At 40.6% G+C, this 19,358-nt stretch overlaps 1 protein-coding gene across 1 annotated transcript; it reads left to right on the top strand.

Moving 5' to 3' along the window:
* Positions 1 to 678: 678 nt before the first annotated feature.
* LOC106907807 (protein O-GlcNAcase) lies at positions 679 to 18,198 on the top strand. Its single transcript, XM_088016042.1, has 17 exons — positions 679 to 706; positions 1,471 to 1,545; positions 4,773 to 4,824; positions 7,273 to 7,370; positions 7,522 to 7,652; positions 7,740 to 7,911; positions 7,992 to 8,090; positions 10,150 to 10,419; positions 11,739 to 11,825; positions 11,941 to 12,666; positions 13,431 to 13,487; positions 13,978 to 14,063; positions 14,196 to 14,300; positions 15,034 to 15,125; positions 15,506 to 15,695; positions 16,735 to 16,894; positions 17,589 to 18,198. Exons 1-17 carry the CDS (start codon positions 679 to 681, stop codon positions 17,723 to 17,725), a joined length of 2,565 nt encoding a protein of 854 aa, XP_087872168.1. The 3' UTR covers positions 17,726 to 18,198.
* Positions 18,199 to 19,358: the final 1,160 nt, after the last annotated feature.

Raw genomic sequence — 19,358 nt, 5'->3', positions numbered from 1 at the left:
AAAGTTGCTCTGCATTTAACCATGAAGTATTATGAGAAGCCCTGTTGAAAGCAGTTGGACAATGAAGTTGATGAAAGAATCTGGTCTGCCAGGAAAACTGTCAAAAGCCAGTGACTCACAAACTGAAGAAAATCTCATATTTCAGAGGTACATAAACTATGTAGACAACAAAGTCAGAAGATTTTGTTTTTACTTGCTAGTTTATAAGGATCCTGATGATAGTGTCTGATCTACAAATGTAATATGCATCAGATGATTCCAGAGTATTTATAATAAAAATGGAAATTTATTAAAAACGTAGTTCAATCAGATTCTGTGTTTTCTTCCTGCTTTGTCCTTGAGCTTTCAGTTAATACTTAAGAAAATTTATAAGTGCAAAAACAGTCAGGTCTTACAAAGTAATGTCTTCATGTTCAGTAGGGAAAACCTGAATATTAATGTTTGGAGTGAGAAGTACACAATTTCATCTGGCTGCATAGTCTTACAGTAACTTTTGTGCTGGATCCGTGCATTTTCTGTAACCAGATGTGGGAGATGCATGTAAAACATGCTATGTTTGTTGATGCAGGGGCAAAATACATACAGGAACATGGAATTAGTATGGTGAGGTTTTATATTAATAAGAAAACTTACAAGTCTCACACAGGTAGTCAGGTCTAGGAGTATAAAAAAGACTAAATGGCAGCAGAACATTCTGGGAAAACAGGTCATGCCAGGAAAGAAGTTAGCGAAGAGTGGCAGAGACAGAGAGGCCTGAAAACTGAGGAGTGAGATTTACTAACAGGATGCAGCTGGGAGAGGAAGCACACAGGTAGAAACTTTATTAAACATAATTTGTAGAAAACTGAATCTAAACGTGCTTCTACAAGAAAAGTAATTGCTAGTATTTGTTGATTATATTGTTATATTTGCACATTGTTTTACTCAAATAGAATACATAAATTGAGACAATACAGAACAGACAATAATCATAACAATCAGAATATTTGAACATAAAATGTTGAAGGAAGGAAAAACTTATCTGGTACATTTCATTCCCTACAAGACCTAGGTGTGCTGGCTGGGGTTCTTTTTTTACCCAGGTGACTTCCTAAATCAAGGTCAACAGGAGATTGACTTTTATTTCTTATTTCATCCTTTCACAACAAGATGAAATATCAACATTCCAACGGCCAAAAACGGTTGGCCGTTGCTAAATTTTACTCGATGTTATTTTGGGGGTGCTTATAGAGAAACGCGTAATTGCCCATTGCCAGAAACCTCTCCGGTGCTTTAAAGCTGCCGCTTCCCGTGAGCACCTGAACGCAGCGCGGGAGCATCCGGCGGTATAGTGAGGAGGAGGAGGGAGGAGGAGGGATGAGAGGAAAGAGAGGGACAGGAAGAAGAGGAAGCATATCGATGGTAAGCATGAAGAATATTCCCGGACTCTGAGCTGATCGACGGGGAAAACATCTTCCCTCGCTCGTTAAGAGGCCGACAGGAAGCGGAGGGAGACAACGGACAGGATGGAGGGGGAGACGCAGTTCCTTTGTGGGGTGGTGGAAGGTGAGAGCGGCCGACTTCATCGATGACCTCCTATAAATCATGTGATATTTTTTATATTATTCCTATGCTCAGCGTATTGATTTTGAACAGAGAATAGTGTGACCTGGAAGAAAAAACGATCGTTTGCAGCTACTGTAAAATGGGCGTGGGAGTGTTGATAAATATATTTATGAAGGAAGAATGAGGTTGGATGAAAAGGTCTGTGGCAAATGATGGTGTGGGCATCAGCCAAGTGAAGTGGAGATCAAAAAGGCAGGCAGCGGACAGCATCAGATCTCTTTGAACTATGCCACTGTAGCTGCTGGAAATAAAGACAGATGTGCTGATGAATGAAACAAAAATGATGGAAGGAACACAAATGACGTGATGGAGCTGGAAATGAAGAGGCTGGTGATAAGAGAATGAAATGAAGTTTGAATGACACGACAATAGCAGATGATGACAGAGATGGTGTGTGGGGGGGGGTGGAAAGGAGGAGGAAGGCTGCTGTTATGGTGGGCAGTTAATTATCACGATGATGATGAGGATGATGACAAAGAAGGTGAAGAGGACACACGACTCAACAGATCATCTTAAATCTGTTGAGTACATTTTTGATGAAGAGGAGAATTATGATAATAATGTTGAAAAAAGTAATGTAGAATTACAATTATTATTGTTTATCGTGCCACAGATTACCGCAATACAGCAGCATACAAAGTAATTTAAAAAGTAAATCCTGGTTAATTATGATGTTGCATACTTCCTCCATTTTTAGACACGAACCAAAATAGTTGAATAATCCAGGCATGTAAGATGTAAGCAACATGAGAGACAGTAGGGGAATTCACAGCGTTCAACTACGTCTGGACAGATAAGACAAAATCATTTTAGATAAAATAAAAACAAGACACAATGGCTAGAGTAACTGGTCAGGAAATTAGTAGCAAGATGAATCAAAATTTTAGGCATCTGGTGTCTTAAGGTGAGGGAGACTTCATTAGGGTAGACAAAGTGTTTGCACTGTGTTGCATGAGCTTTAGTAAAATTATTGGGACATTTCTGCCACATTTAACAACAATGTCCCACTGGCACACAGGTGCATTGTGTTTGAAAGTTGCATGTCCAAAAAATTCTGTGAAATTATGACTTAGTTGGTGATCAAATTACGTCAACCTAGCATAAAAAGCATAAAAATCATTCTAGTGTGCTAATTACATAAAGTGTTGTATTTTACTCTTTTCATGTCTTTAACGTTTTGTGTCATTACATTCGTGTCTAACATCAAATTTCTAGAGATGGGAAATGCTCTCACTTTTTTTTTATAGCTCATCAGGATTATGTTTATACCAAACACTTAAAAAGGTTTTTCAAAATGAATTATTTCTCAAGAAGGTTTATTTTTGACATGCTGGTCAATATTGGAAGCAAAACCCAAAACATTAGACAAGAGAAACAATGATAGAGTAACCAAAAATAGTAATCCAACTTTGCACAACAGCTCATTTAAATTGCAGTTATTGTTCTGCACCAGTAGTAAAAAATGTATAATCTCAATTTTGATGTGATATGCAGGAAACCAAATAAAGTCATCAGTAAATAACTAGATCGCTCTCTTACCCTTGTTGGCGTTCTGTTTGTTAAATAATACATCTATGGCAGTTTTTCTTTTATTTTTAAGTGTCTATCATTCCAGCTGCATACTGTATCATTTAATCCATTCCAGTTCAGCATTCACAACAGACACCATCTTAAATCTTCTTCGTTCCAGTGCAGTCCAGCAGCTAATTGTTTGTTAGATTCTTTACTTCCTCTAACCCAGTTCTCCTCAAACCGTTCAGAAGGTTCCTCATGAGGTCATTAGTCTGGCTTTGAAGGGAAGACTCCACTTGCATCTAGAAACGTCAAACATCGCACACATGCACACCAAAGCAATAAAGAAGAAACTCCCCAATGGCTTGCAGAAGGAAGTGGTCTGGACTGCATTTTATTCACTTGTCACTCTGACCCACTTACTGTACTTGCACTCATACACACGCTGCAGACTTATTCAATAACATACAAGACTGGTAGGGGCACTGGGGATGCTCCCATTTCTATTAATAGAAAATGTGATGGAGTGTGTGCCTGCAGATAAATTAGGCCCAAACCAAATGCAGTGGGGATACGGCCAAGCAGGCGCTGGAAGGTCTCAGATTGCTTTGCCTTACTTTACGTTTTGCATTGTAGCTGCAGCAGCCAGTAATGAGCATTAATGAAACTGAGCTGTTCTTTGTTTATTTGGGAAATTTAGGAGATCTCACCTGTGGACTGTGATGAAAATTTTCATTCTAGTGATTTTCCAGCATAAAAACTAATTTGTGTGAATCCTCTATTTTAATTCACATACAGCGTCATGAAGGAAGAATGTGCTAGAAATGTGTTAGAGGTAATAGTTTTTATTTCAGCAGAAGATCCTCTTTAATCTTTGTAACATTTTAAAACAAAAAAAAATGCATGTAATAAGATTTATCTTTAATATTAATATTAATTTTCAAGCTTCGCTAAAATTCTGGCCCATTCCCTCTGAGAGAACTTGTGAATTAAATTTGTAGGCCGCCTAGATTGCATGAACCCGTTTAACTCTGCCCACATATTTTTCTTGATATTGAGATCAGGAGTTTGTGCTGTTGTTCTTAAGGGCATTTGTATATTCAGCTCGCTTCAAAATTTCCCTAAAGTCTATGATGGCAGCAAAAGTTTGGATGTTTTGATGTGTAAGCTTCTGCCTAATCTTGGACAGTACGGCCAGACACTTTAGTTTTACTTTCTGGTCACCATAGATCCAAAAGTTAAGACTTTTGTCCTCGTTTGCATTTCCAAATTGTAATTGGGCTTTTTTTTTATGTCTATCTTAGATAAAGTCCTCGTTGCTGAGTGATCTTCAGTTCATGTCAATGGCAGAATCAGTTCATTGTGGATAACAACGCTGTGGAATATGAAGATGAAACAGTTTAGAAGTGGTGGATTCCAAACAACCCGATCTGAGCCAGTTTTAGTTATCGTGGTCACCCAGTACTTAGTCAAATATGGAGCAATGCAGGCCTGGGCTAAGTTAACACAACATGGTTGGGTCACTCAGCAAAATGAGTTGGTTTTCAATACAAAATATGGGCTAACATAACTAATTTCTAATGTTACCAATGAGCAGTTAAGCACAGCAGTGGTTTTGTGCGTCTGTGCTCATTATGTGTTTGTTTTTCCTTTAGGTTTCTACGGTCGACCCTGGTCTATGGATCAGAGGAAAGTTCTCTTCCAGTGGTAAGAACATTCCTCAGTCTGCTTGTGTCCTGTTGACTATTTTCTCTAGACATTTCAAACTGCTGCGTTTCAACCGTCTGCGTGACAGCATGTATTTAAACCATGTTTGAATTTCAGTCTGGACTTTGACTGGGCCATGCTAATAATACATTTTGCTCCAAACCTCAAGGGTCGAACTCCAGCTCTCAATGGCTGCTATTTTCTGCTACATCCCTCGTCCGACACACAATGGGGAACAAGACAGGTTTAGCCCTCCAATTTAATTTGAGTCACTGCCAAGGAAAGTAACTGCGTTCCCTGTTGAGTTGCAAAACATTTCTTTCATTAGCAGTTTCCTTACAACGAGAACGAAGCTGTGCATGACTCAGCTCCCTACGTGTTAAAGCATCGGCGATCTATTCATGTAAGGAGAAACAACCTCATACGTAAACGATGAGGAGAGACGTGCCTCAAGCATGCTGTAAATTCATGCGCTAATGAAAGACGAGGGATTTTCATGCTCTCTCATTACCCTCGTGTGTTGTGTGTAGTTTGAAGGGAACCAATTAATTCGTCGCGCCTCACTGATCCTACCTTTAAGATTAAATCTTAAATCCTTGCTGAAAGCTTGGACACAGTTTTGTAGCTTGGTATCTAATAATAGCCTGGAGAGTGTACCTCTGCTTCCCTAAGCAAAAATAATTAGTCCGTTGTTTGGTTCTGTTTGAAGTTTGTCCTTATAGCTCACAGCAGGCAGCTGGGATTAAGTCTGAAGAATTCTGCCTTGCGGATTTTACATTTAAAATGTGTCTCAAGTTTGCACAACTTTGCTAAACAGTCACTTTGTTGTGAAGATGCTGCGCCAACAGCTGAGTGTGCGTGTTCCAGATTTATTAATAGAGACGTTTCATTTGGGGTTCTCATGTGGGGTGCAGAAACAGTCGCTTTGTGGTTTCTAGCTTTGGCAGAGTGGTGCTGCAGATTCATACCCAATACGTGTGTTCGTCTCGTTGCATGTTGGTATGTAGGCTGGCACTCTGTGGAGGCGACTTACTGTACGTGCCATCTGTCCAGGAAGTGAAAGATGAGATCACTTCCCTTCCATAAATGAGCAGGAGGAACACAAACATGTCGAAGAGTATGAATGGGCACTGATGCAGATTCAGTTTTATTTCTAGTACTATTCTCTATTTATAATTCAGGAGCTTGTGTCCTATAAATGACGCAGCCTTGGGATCGCTCTGTAGAGACAGTTAATCTGCTTTTATTACGATTTTTTCAGCTCTGTCTTTTTCTGCTCCTACTGTCCTCCCTCTCGGTGCGAAACATCGAGTTATGTCTGACAAAGAGAAGCAAAGCTTGGAGAAGATGGATGTGCATAAAACATGTTTTGAAAAAGCTAAGTAAAGGTTGTCACTAAGTGATAAATGTTGTAGCAAATTGGTTTTAGGGTCTGCAAGTCAAAGCAAAGATGCAGCAAAATCGGCTTGAAATAGGAATCACATGATTTTTAGTTTCATCATCTCTGACAGGTTGGTCAGAATCGCAAAAAAGAAACATAATTTCCATTATCAGTTAGTACACCAATGCTGCCAGGTCATTTTGACTACAACATTTTTTGATGTGGGTACTGCTAGAGAGGGAAGAAGTTAGTTTTGATTCCACTATAAACAGTCATGAGAAAAAAACAAAACTTGTACCTTTGACTTCTGAAGAAGCTCATTTTTATGCATCTGAAAATGTGGATTTTCAATTTCAAAGTAGACAGCACAGTAAATAATGTGGATGAAAAATCAATTATGAGTCTCCCAAAGGGCTTATCTAAACAGAATTTTAAACAATCTGCTCCACTATCAGGAGGATAATCTACAAACATGCCTCAGTCAAGAGGAGGCCAGGAGATGCTAGAATAAATCTCCGAAAGCCCAAAATGTCACTGCAGCACCTACAGCAGTCTCTTGGTACTGCAGACATGACCTTTCATGCTTGTACAAGCAGAAAAAGTCTGCACAAGTTTAACTTTTGTCGAAGGTGTGCAAAAAGGAAACCTTTGCTCTGTGAGAAAAACGTAAAAACAAAGTACAATTTGCTAGATTTAAAGCAAGCTCACGTGTTTTTCACATAACGGTCTAAAACTGGATCGTTAAGATCACTGAACAGGAGGCGAGTTTTGGTGTGAACCTACTAAAGCAATGGAGGAAAGTAACTTCATTCCAACTGTGAATCATGGAGGTGGAGGTGTCTGTGTCTGAGGAGCCTTTGCTTTCCAAGGACCTGATGTAAGCACATATTTAAAAGGAAGCTAATTTCTTTGACTAGTCTGTTCATTTCAGGGAATAACCAGACATAAAATTCTCACTGGTGCATCTGTAAATGACTGATGTTTGTCAACCTCTCGAAATGATTTAGATGACCTCTCTTTTGTCTTTCCTTGTGCAACATTTTTACACCTTTCTCCATCTCCCTCAGGATGCAGCTGTGGGGGTTGAACACCTACCTGTACGGCCCCAAAGACGATCTGAAGCACAGACTGCTGTGGAGGGAAGTCTATTCCCCCGAAGAGGAAGGTTTGTACATTCACTTCCACGATGGGATAACTTCTTCACATTTTATTACCTTTAAGACTAATCACACGTAGTTCCTTCTCTACCAATTTAGCATACAGTTCTCACCCCAACCATCATTCATACCTATGACTTGTTCCTCTTCCTCTCACAGCTCAGTTGCGTACTCTTATAGTGGAAGCTCAGTCCCGGGGTCTGAGGTTTGTTTACGCTCTCTCCCCTGGTCAGGACATCGTCTTCTCTTCTTCCTGCGACTTGACGCTGCTCAAACGGAAGCTGAAACAGGCACGTTACTCTCTCTAAAATATATCAGGAACACACCTGCGTGTGTTGCGTCCCGCTTCCTGATCCTCCTTTGTTTCTCTCTGCCAGGTGTCAGACCTGGGGTGCCAGGCGTTCGCCATCCTCTTTGACGACATCGATCACTCCATGTGCCAGGCCGACAGCGAGGCCTTCACTTCATTTGCCCACGCTCAGGTCACAGTCACTAACGAGATTTACCGCTTCTTGGGGGAGCCGCCTGTCTTCCTTTTCTGCCCGACAGGTAAGACTGAAGTCTGCATAAAACTCTGCCATGCAGGTTTTGTTGAATGAAACATTATTTCCTCTTTCTTTTATGCTTAGAGTATTGCGGTTCTCTCTGCTCTCCAAGTGTGTCAAAATCTCCCTACCTGCAAACAGTCGGAGAGGACCTACTACCAAACATAACAGTGATATGGACAGGTAAGATAAAAATCAATGAAAACGCTCTTAAAAGTTGCATAATCTGTCTTCCTTCTAGAATTTAGAAATACACCTGACGTGTTCTTTGTTCGAAATGCATCTTGCCTAATAGATGTGCTAATAAAAGCACATCTCGGCACGCATGCATGCAAATTAGATTTTGCACAAACCCACTCAGCCTCCTCCACACACCATGGAACCATTTAGGTGCACATGGAAGTACAATAGGAGTGCAGGATCCATCGCCCACTCGCTCCTAGATCACTTCTCCAGTTTTGGTGTTCCTCTCTGGGTTTCAGCACCAGGAGCTAAAAAAGATTCCTGACATATCACATTGTTATTGTGTCATTGCTATTATTTATGCTCAAGAAAACATCTGACTTGCTTTGTTTACTGAGCCTACAGGCATCTTGCTGACAAAACTGCTACGTATCCAGGCGTGTGTCTTCTAAGTGACGTTTGTTTGGATTGTTCAGTCGTTGCCAAAGGCACGAGGAAGTTATGTCATGCAGCTTCAAGGATTAAGGAGTTTCATTTCTGACCGTTAAACAGATCTAGCATTGTTTACCGTGATATCGTTCATCACAATCTGTAAACTCTCTTGATTTTAAACACTTGGAAATTAGCGGAGGCTGTGAAATACAGTTCTAGTGAGTTGTTGTGGAAGAGAAAAGCTTCCCGGAGGATTTTCCGCTAAAAGACACCCAGCTGACCCGTCTGCATAAAATATGCATCAGAGCTGCTGAAGAAAATATGCAAAGTTGCTGTTTTGCGAACAAGCAATTATCTCCTGCTTCCCTTGAGGAAACGGCTTTCTCCCACAACAGATTTATTAAAAAAAAAAAAACATTTTTGGCATTTCAGTCTCCTAAAACAAGCACTTTATGTTTACACAAAGAATAACCTAATTTAGGTTATTTTTCTGACCCAGTCCAGAGTCAGTTATGGACTGATGCCACCCTGCGTTGGTTATGGGTTTGACTCAGCATATTGGGTTACAGCGGAGTCCAGATGTCCAATTTATTGCCCAATCAGATGAAACCGTCCGCTCCGGAGGAAAGATGAGGCACTTTGTCTAGTCAGAGATCAGTTGAAGAGAGATATTTTTAACCAGCTTGTATTTTATTTTAGTCCCTCAAGTAGTTCAGACAGTTTAAGGAAATTAGTGTTCTGGAAAGAGCCACAAAGCTGTGTGTCAGCAAATAATAGGAGATATAACATTTATTAATGAGCCTTTCAAAGATGTGTGCATAGCAACAGAAATTACTAAAGTAAGTCATTCTCCTCCAGGGTGGTGATGAAAAATCCCCTTAGCCTATATATGGTCAAATAAATTATGTTTTTGTTTAAATTAAATATTTCCACAATTGGATCCGAGTAACAAAATTCTTCTTCAGTCAAAGAAGTCAAATTCTTCTTTGACTGAAGAATCGGCATACTTTTTATGGAGTACCTGCAACAAACTGCTTCATGCTATGCAAATACTCTGTCACAGTATTCAGAATGAGGGTTTGAGTACATTTATTACAGATGATTTTATTTTTATGCACATTTTATGTGTGAATAAAATGTCACATATCTCAGTCGACTTGACTGATATTTTAGACAAAGTGTGAGTGTTGAGCACTAAAAGCACAACTTGCACCAGGTACTTTGCAGCTAAGATGCTAGATGTTTTAAGTAAATAAGCTTTCCCCCTAAATTTACTAAAGCTACTGATGCAATGCACTTACATTAACAATATTATAAAGCATAAATTTCCTATATTACCATTTTAATTCAACACCTGGTAGTTTTGCACGTAACCCAGCAAACTGAGTTAATTGTTGACTGAACATTTGGTAAATAGATAAACTTCTGTACCAACATCACTGACTTCTGTTGCGTCTGTAAGTAAACCGGCTGAGTTTTTTTTTTTGTGTGCAGATGTTTTTTATCTGTTTACCTAAAAATCCAAAATTTAAAATGGACTCTCCTAACATTGATTTAGAGAAAGAAGTGAATCGAATGTGACCAGTTTTATTCCTCAGATGTTTTCATCCATCTCTGTGTCCCACAGGCAGCAAAGTGATCTCCAGGAAACTGTCCTTAGACTGCCTTGCTGAGTTGGAGTGTGTCCTCCAGAGGCCCCCGCTGATCTGGGACAACCTGCACGCCAACGACTATGATACCCGACGTCTCTTCCTGGGGCCTTTCAAGGGTCGCGACCCTCAGCTAAAAAACCACCTGAGGGGTCTGCTGCTCAATCCCAACTGCGAATTCGAAGCCAATTACATCCCGCTGCATACTCTGGGAAGCTGGTTCAGAGCTGAAAAAGATTACGTGAAAGGTGAGGGTAGATTTCATTTTGTTTATAAGTCAACATTAGCTCTGCCAGATTGCATTGATAAAACAATCACTGCTTTTACTTCTTGTGGAAATGTCTAATCATCTAATATTCTAATATTCCTTGGGTCACTTTGACCAACAGGCACAAATAAAGCCCCGTCCACATGGACATGAGTTTAGGTGCAACTGCAAAAGATTTTTGCCGTTTATCCACATGCATTCTGCATCCTGAGAAACCAGAAATGATTATTTATGAAACCAAATTGCAGAATGGATACATTTTATAATGGCGGTTTCATGTTTCAGTGTGACCACGCAAGCCGAGTCTTTTTTTTAAACAATGACTTCGTAGTGCTCTCTCTCTCTCTCTCTCTCTCTCCATCTATATTTGAGTTTTTATCCTCTTGCATGACTGCATGAAATGTTAAAACGAATATAAGAGATATGAGATGGTTGTAAGTCTGTTTAGCGCAATTTATTATTCAGAATCCTATTGCAACTGTAAAGTTTTATTACGCAATTTAAATTGACAATAAAAAAAAAAAGCCAGGAAGGAAGTGAGGGAACAGGAGGAGTCGTAAAAAACCAAGGCAGCTGAGAAGCACTGAAGCGTGTGAAGTTCTGCTCTCTGTGGGCTGTGTGGAGGCGGTGCAGGGTGATAATGAGAGAAAACCAGGAGAGAGTCAGGTCCCTTTGTGTGGAGAAAATGAGGTGGATTCTGGTGCAATCAATTCCTTTAAAAGGGATAAAAAAAATTATAAACACCTGGAGTCGTAATACTGAATGAAAAGGAAATTCTAGAGTGAAGGTTTGCTGATAATCTGTGGCTGGAAGTTTCAGAGTTTCCAGGCACAATGTGCTCCATAAATGAAGGTGATTATGTTAATCAATGTTAAAGCAAGCTCAAGGTAACTTTGTTCATTCAGTAAATAGCATACATTTGTAACTCAATGTGTTAAAATATGACACTAAGATTATAAACATAAGAATAAAACATTTATGTAGAGATTTAAAAAAAAAATACTCTAGTGACGTGTTAATGTAAGAGTAGACAGCTTAATGAAAGCTTCCATTAAGAGTTTAAAATACACAATAACAGGGGACCAATATGTGGTCCTTGTGGAACGCCATGAGCTACATTACTTTCATCTGATTCCGAATTATTACTGGAAACAGCAGAAAACTGATTATCACAGTTTGATTAAAGTACCTCTTAAACCCATTTCAAAAACTCATCTGGTTTCAGTAACAGAAATAGAAATGATGACTTTTTGCCCTAATTTTCAGTTCATTTCATAAAAGTCACGTTATGTATTTCAGACGAGGAGTGTGAATACTGTCCAGAGAGAGCTTTAACTGCTGCACTTCATGACTGGATGGAAGAACTTAATCAGCCTCTGCAAGCAGGTAAAGATTATACAAACCAAAGCACCACTGTAATAAGTCTGATACCAAATAAGTCACATTTTACCAAATCTGAACTCTGAAAGTTCTCACACTGTAGCTTGAACCAATATTTCAGGTCGGCAGAGCACAAGAGCAGACCACCGGGCCTCCGTCTCCTCATCGCGTACCAAAGCTTCTGACAGCTCCGACTGTCCCTCCACCTTCAGAGCCACGCACGCTGTGGCCAAACTCCCCGTCTTCCCACTCAACTCCAGCTCTCCACCCTCATCCCCTCCTATGGGCAAAGCGGAGAGGGAGGGGCGAGAAGGGGACAAAAAGAGGTCACACCAATCAAGTCAGCAACTTCCGGGATCGAGGTCGGGTGCGCCTGCGGGCGGGGGCCGGGCGCAGCGGGCGCCGGGTCGCGGGCTCTGCGGCGGGAAGGGCCTGCTGAGCGAGGCCCAGGTGCGGCTGCTCGTCGGTCTCCATTATCTCCCCCATGAGCACGGCCCTTCGGCGCAGAAGCTGCTGCAGGACCTGACCTGGCTAAAGTCAAACTGCCACCTGGTCAGTGCGAACAGCAAGAAGACGCAGCCTCAGAAGGTCTTCCTTTCTTTCTTTCTTTCGTCGAAAATGATTTCCTACATGATCATGGTTAAATATCTGATGGCTTGTTTCTGTCCTCAGGTTGATGAGTGGCGTGGGCGGGCCTCCAGGTTCCTGTCTCTGTGCGAAGACATAGCCCAGCTCCACTGCAGCGTAGTGGGCGGGGCTAACAGGTCCGTGCTCTATGACCTTTACCCTTATGTGTGGGACCTGAGGAACACAGCTCTGGTGGCAAAAGCCTTCATATGCTGGCTGGGTAAGAACACCTGGGTGGACACGGATACAAGGTCAGAACAGGAGAGAATAGAATAGAATATTCTATCTTACATAAAACTAATAAAATAGAGCAGCAGACGTGGTGTGTAGTTATTAACCATCATTCAATCGTTAAGCCTCAAACTACAATCCTTGATGTTTTTTTAAATTATTCTTACACCAAATTTACCTCTATTCAATAAAAATATGATTTATAATATTCTATAACACCATTGATCATTATGAGTTTATTCAACTTAAAGAAATAAATTACACATATTTGTTAGTAAGTTGTTTCTGATTGAAAAATGAAAGTTTCTCATCTATTATGTTATTGAAGTAATTCATATTTTTGCAGTATAGGTGGAGCTGCTCTCACCGACATGTAGGACTGATCTGCTAAATCAACACATAAATGCACAATTAAAGTAAACAAACTGAAAGATTTTCATTTTATAGATTTTGTGCCATGTTTACTCTGTATTAATTATGCATTTAACAATTTTTTTTTTTTAATAACTGTATTTTAAATTCCCCTCAAAGACGTCCGGCTCATCCTTGTCCCTCTATGTGAATGTTTACAGTAATTATTTAAAACGCTGTGAAATGTCATCGAGCTGTTACCAGATTACTGTGCCTGTGGTGCTCGTTTGTGCAGCTTGCATTTTACCAGCTGAAACACCTGCCGTACGCCGACGGCATTCTTTCGCTCCACACATTTTGCCGTCATACTTGAGTGACACATTTTCTCTTTGTTTCCCTCAGACGGGCGAGTGCTGAATGACGGCTCAAACCTCGCCTCCTGGAGGAACTGCTTCCACTGTGAGCAGGCAGAAATGTTTCTCTCTCTCTCCCTCTCTAACTGTGCAGCTGGTGCAAGTTAAACAGTCGGCTGTCGTTCTTCCAGAAAGATGCTGACGGATACGTGCAGATCATGGCTCACTAAGAACCAATGCGTCACGTTTGCTTTGAAAGTTCAAGAAATATGCATAATGTTCCCATTTGGGTGGTTTTTCAATATGCCGAGGTGTGAAGATGTTAGCGACGAACCTTTGAGAAGCAACTGCTGAAGAAATGTGAAGCACTTAGGACAGGAAAGGATAAGACAGTAAATTCAATTCCAAACCAAGTAGCGTAAAATAATAAAGTAATTCACAATATGACACTCACTGATGTGAAAACAAGCTGTAAAATCATAATGTTTACTTACGTTTTCCAATGACTGCAGCCCTTACAGATAAACCTTTGTGTAATTTCAGAGCTCCTGGCCTGTTCTGGTGAATGAGGAACGTTTTTCTCTTGTGTTTTCCAGGGTGTGGGAAATCCACAGGAGCAGAGCTGCAGGGAGTGGACTCAGAGCCATGGGTGTTCAAAGGGGGGGTGTCTGGGGAGGTGCAGGTAGCTTCATTGATTATTATTATTTTTTTTTGTCTACTGTCTTATTCTACCTCTTACTTCTTAGTCATTCAGGATTCAAGTTCAGTCCTAAATGCTTCCAACCGTTGTGCGTGTTTGTCGTTGTGTGAACAGATGCTCCTCCCGATAGGCAGCAGCGGTGAACTTTTCTCTCATCCCCCTCCTCTCTTTCCTACCTCTCGTCTCTACAACATCAGGCCCTATCACAGCAAAGACAAGGTAGGAGATGAGTTGTTGTTTCCGCTACTGAGAAAGTAAAACTCAGTTAATGTAATAAATATGTTTTCAAAACTTAACTTCAGTTCTGCAACTTTTAGATGTGTCTCTGGTCCAGAACACCTGCTTGTTTTTTTTTGTTTTTTGAACTCAGGTGTGTTGCAGCAGAGATGCATCTAAAATTTGCAGGACACTGGCTCTTGATGTCTGGAGTTAAAGACCCCCGATCTCAGTTTTGTGTCAAATTTCTGATCAATGGATTGTTATTTATAGAGTTTACATTTTAATCTATAAACTAGATTTGCAATCAATGTGGTTAGTTTTGGTTTTCTGCAAGTAGCCTTCTGTCTGTTTCTTAAACATCATAGACACTTTAACTTTTAGATGTGCTTCATCAAGGCTTTATCAGTCATTCACCCATTCGTACACAGATGGTGGTGAGCCACCACACAGCAGACACAGCTGCCCTAAGGCAGTCTGATAGGAGCGAGGCCCCCATATAACCTGTGCCATCAGAGGCTCTGACCACCGCTAATAGGAAAGGCGGGTAAAAATGTTTTGCCCAAAATTATTCGCAACCTTCTACAAGGTTCTGCTTTGTTGGAAATACGCAAAGAAAAGCATCTGCATACTAGACTTGCATACCCAGGAGCAGCTCTTTCAGTGCTCTTTGACGTATTAACCAGGTTGCAAAGGGAAGCATTGTGATTATATTTTGAGCGACGTGTGCTCGTAGGTGGAGCTGTACCGGATGGTCCGCCAGCTTCACCTGAGGACTCAGGGCGGACAGGAGTCCACCGTGGCTCATCCAGATGTCATTGGAGACAGGTTTGTCAGCCTGTTATGAATCTTAAAATTTAAGATTTCCCCCCCCTTTTTTTTTTTTAGTTTGCTTTCTTTACTTGTTTACATTTGCCAGATGCTTTAGGTACACAGATTCGCTGTGTTGTGCATTCAGATTGTATTCTGCACATCTCGGTTGTAACTAGCGGTGATGTATATGCGCTGCAGTTGTCTTTTTGCCCATCCCCCTCTGCCCTCTTGACAACAACAAATCATTTTCATCTACAAAACTTTTCCTTTTTTTTTTTTTTGGACCAACAACCATGCCACATTTAAAGCCTCTTAAATGCCTTGAACTGAACTGGTGTGCAGCATAAAGACAATTAATGCATTTTTTATAAATAATACCTCTTCTCTCCTCCTAGATGTCTTGGCCCATGTCTGGCGCTGAGCCCCGAGTACAGCTTCATCCTGGAAGATGAGCTCGGCATTTGTGGCTGCGTGCTGGGCATCCTAGACGTCCGCTCCTTCGCGAAGCGGTGCCAGGCCAGCTGGATTCCTGCCATGAGGGATAAATACCCACCCAAAGGGAGCAGCACACACTCAAACACACAGGTGAATATGTTCAAAACTGGGCAGAGGAGCTACTTGTTTGTTTCATTTTAGCAAACAGGACGCGTAACACGCAGCATCATGCACACGAATGTTTAGTTATTGGTACCTGCTGTTGCACCATCTGGGTCCATCCTGCCAAAGATTAATTACTCACTATGAAGATGCACAAAAACACATTAATTTTTTGGCATTTGAGACGCCTCATGTTAGCATGTTGAAGCATAAGCTGGCCATGCTGCTGAGCAGAGCAGAACATTCATCTGCCGTTACGGTAAAGCACTTTCTACTTAGGTATATTTGTTAAAAGTTGTTGCGTAACACAAAGTTACAACAGCAGAGAACAAACAATCTCTGGCAACGAATCAATCCACGACTCTGGTGAGCAACAGACACAGTCAGACCGAGACAATCTGTGACTGATTTTTTTTTTTTTTTTCTGCTTAATGAGTCATGGTGCGTGCCAACAGTCAAACTTTTGGACGACTGCCATTTTTAAAGCTTACTTATGTTTGAAGACGGGACAAGTTTTCTCTCTGCCTAATGATTTATTGCGAGGTGGCGGAAGGAGTTGGAAAGGCTCTTATAACCTGTTTTGTTGCATTCCAGTGTAAGTTAGCGGTAACTCCTTCAAAACTGTTTTCACTTCCCCGTGTTTAGGTTCTGTGTGAACAGAAACAGAAAAGTCCTACACTGGATGAATTTCAAAATGAAGCGTTTCGTAGATTTGTAAAGCAGAAAGTCAATGATCAAATGAAATTCAACTACAAGAGACAAAAGTTGTTCTTCCACATGCTAACTTCTGTAAGGTGTTTACTGAAGAGGATTACAACCACTGGAAAAAAAATAAATCATTTTTTCTTTTTTCTCACACAATCCTGACTTTCTTTGAAATTTGATTTTAATCTCAGAACTATGACAAGAAAGTCAAACTTCTTTCAGTGGGTCCTCATCCTCTTCCACAGAGATTTTGACTGTGCTTCATGTTTCCATCATCTAGAATAAAATATAATCTGTAGTGTGTCTGCTGTCCTCTGCACAGGACTTGGTGAAACTGATGGAGGAGGACCAGGGCGAGTACCCGGACTCGCTCCTCTACCACTTCCCCTCTCAGCTGCGGCTGGACGCGCTGCCCGAGCTGGTGGACGTCAGCGTCAGCCGGACCCTGCTCACCGCCCTGCTCGCTGCGCTCAAGGCCAACGGTAAGACGACAGTCACATCCAGTTCCTCTCCGATGTTTGGTAAAACGCGGAAATGCAAACCTCTTTAGATGCACTCACTTCTTTTAAAGCTTTAAGTAACAGCGCGTTGCAAAAGCGTTCATGAAAGTCGAACTTATCGACAAATACGGGCTTTAATGGATTTAATGAATTGAGCAAAGCAAAGAGTAGCATAATTGTGAACTGTGGTGTGAACTTGTATTCAATCCACCCAAGTCAAGATGCTTTGTAGAGCCACCAACAAATACAGATGCATTTCCTTTGGCATACGTTTCCACCAGCTTTACACATCCAGATGTCAAAATTGCTGCGCCGCCTCATTTGACGACTACAGATAAACGCCTCACTTTTCATATGTTTCGTGCAATATTAACATGCGTGTGTTCTTTTCCACTGTTTTGTGTCGCGCACCACTTAAAATTCTAGAAAGAATACATTTACATTTTCTATTGCAGCGTTACAGAACACGAAACGGCTTTGTAGGATGTGAATGTGTCTCCAGTGTGTGTTACAGATTGCATCCAGTTTTGTTTGACAAACATATTCAGAAGAATGTTTCATTGTGGGTGTTTTTTTGTGGGGAGGCTGTCTAAAAGGCAGTTAATTTTAAGTGCCGAGAAAAAGACTGATGGACGTTTCTTGTGTGTGTGTGTGTGGGGGGGGTGTGTGTGTCCAGGTTCTCAGGGTGTCTTCTGTGAGGTGCAGCCCACAGATCAGCAGAGGCTGGAGTTCTTAACCAAACTGGGCTTCCTGGAGATCCTCAGAGGAGAAGCCAGGAGCAGAGAGGGCGTGGTGCTCGGACGGCTGCTCTGAAAGCCACGTCAAAAAAAAAAAAACACTCGCACTCGCCGTCACCTGGTCACACATTTCAGCATCAACATTAATTAGTTCATCAGTTTATCAAAGTGCATGGTTAGGTATAACAAAGGTTATTTTTAGTGACCCCTGATGCTTGTTTTTAACAAAAATCTTGCCATAAATGTCACCTTTTATCGATCAGCTTGAAGCGTCACCCTCCTACACATATAAACATTTTGAATGATAACATAAAGAGAAGGTTTCTTACAATTCCGTTATTGTGCTTGTTCAAAAAAACCATTGCTCTCTTACTTTGACTAGGACGTTTCATGTAAGTAGCAGCCCCGTTCAGAAATATTTTGCAAACGGTCAACGTTTTATTTTAAGTTGTTTGGTTTATAATCTGCCAACATAAAGAAGACGTTCCTCCAGAAAACCGAAAGAAAACCAAAGCAAGAAAAATTGTGGACTTTATTTAATTCAGAAAAGGGTTGGAATCTGTAAGATTAGAGAGGAAAATGCCACATGGGCACCCTTACTTTAGCTTAGTTAGGTCTGTAGGTAGCTTAGACTTGTTTTTACTTATTGATGCCAACTACAGCCTGCCTGTCAAGTAACTATCTCAATTTCCTCTTATCTCAAAACGGTAAACTCAACAGAAGCATGAAAGGGGATTTAGCAGCCTTTTGGATGCCTTCAGATTAATGGAATGCATTGCATGTTGTGAAGGTGTAACGGTAAACATGTCACTAAAAACAACAGACTTACATGCATAACGCACAAAAACGGGTGAAAATGTTATAGAAACTCTTTAGTTTGATAAAAACCTTAATGAAGAGATCAAACAGGCATGAACCACAAGATGTTTGAGCATTTTATAAACTATGAAACGTGTGTTAGGGTTTGACAAATGCTTTCAATCAGGGAAAGCAGCAAGTGTTTTAAATGGAGGCGTAACTCAAAATGTAAGGAATTTTATTAAAGGTATTTTTATTAGATAAAAAGTAAGTTTATTCTTGGAAATGCAGCACTAAACCAGCTAATATTCTTAAAAGATTGAGGTGCAGATATGTTGTGGCATTTCTCGACTCTGTGCAGTTTCAACCTGGATGAGCAGAACTGCTTTCCTCAGTTTCATCGAAAAGAAAGTGAGCACAACGTTTTCCAAAAAAAAGAGAAACCTGCTTGTTTAAAACCTGCTTAGCACCAACCTGCAGAAACAGAGTTGGTGATAAATTGACTTCCCAGAGCAATTTATTTTTTTTCTTTTCTTTTGTTTCTTGCTTTTGATCTGATTTGGATAAGCCTATGTCTCTTTTATTTTATTTTTTTTTTTTTTGAAGAAATAGCTTTGGACATTCAAAACTAATTTCAGCCACTTAATTTAGCTAAAATCCACATTAGTTGATCCCACAGACTGAAGCTACAAGGCTGCTCCGCGTAAGAGTGAAGCAGACTTCATGAGTAATATGTTGTTTACTTTTGATAAATTCTAACAAAAAGAAGCCTTGGTGTTTTATCCTTGACTGTTAGCATCCTGGTAGTTCAGTGGGACATTTAGTGTCAGTACATTTAATAAACTATATTTCAACTGTTAATTTGTAAATGAAGACATTATAGGCGAGTTTTAACCTTTTGTACAGGTAAA

Source organism: Poecilia mexicana, unplaced genomic scaffold, assembly GCF_051168715.1.
Source record: "Poecilia mexicana isolate PSO_F unplaced genomic scaffold, ASM5116871v1 scaffold_18, whole genome shotgun sequence".
Taxonomy (NCBI): domain Eukaryota; kingdom Metazoa; phylum Chordata; class Actinopteri; order Cyprinodontiformes; family Poeciliidae; genus Poecilia; species Poecilia mexicana.
The sequence above is the reverse complement of the archived record's forward strand: the minus strand, read 5'-3'. Positions and strand labels throughout refer to the sequence as shown.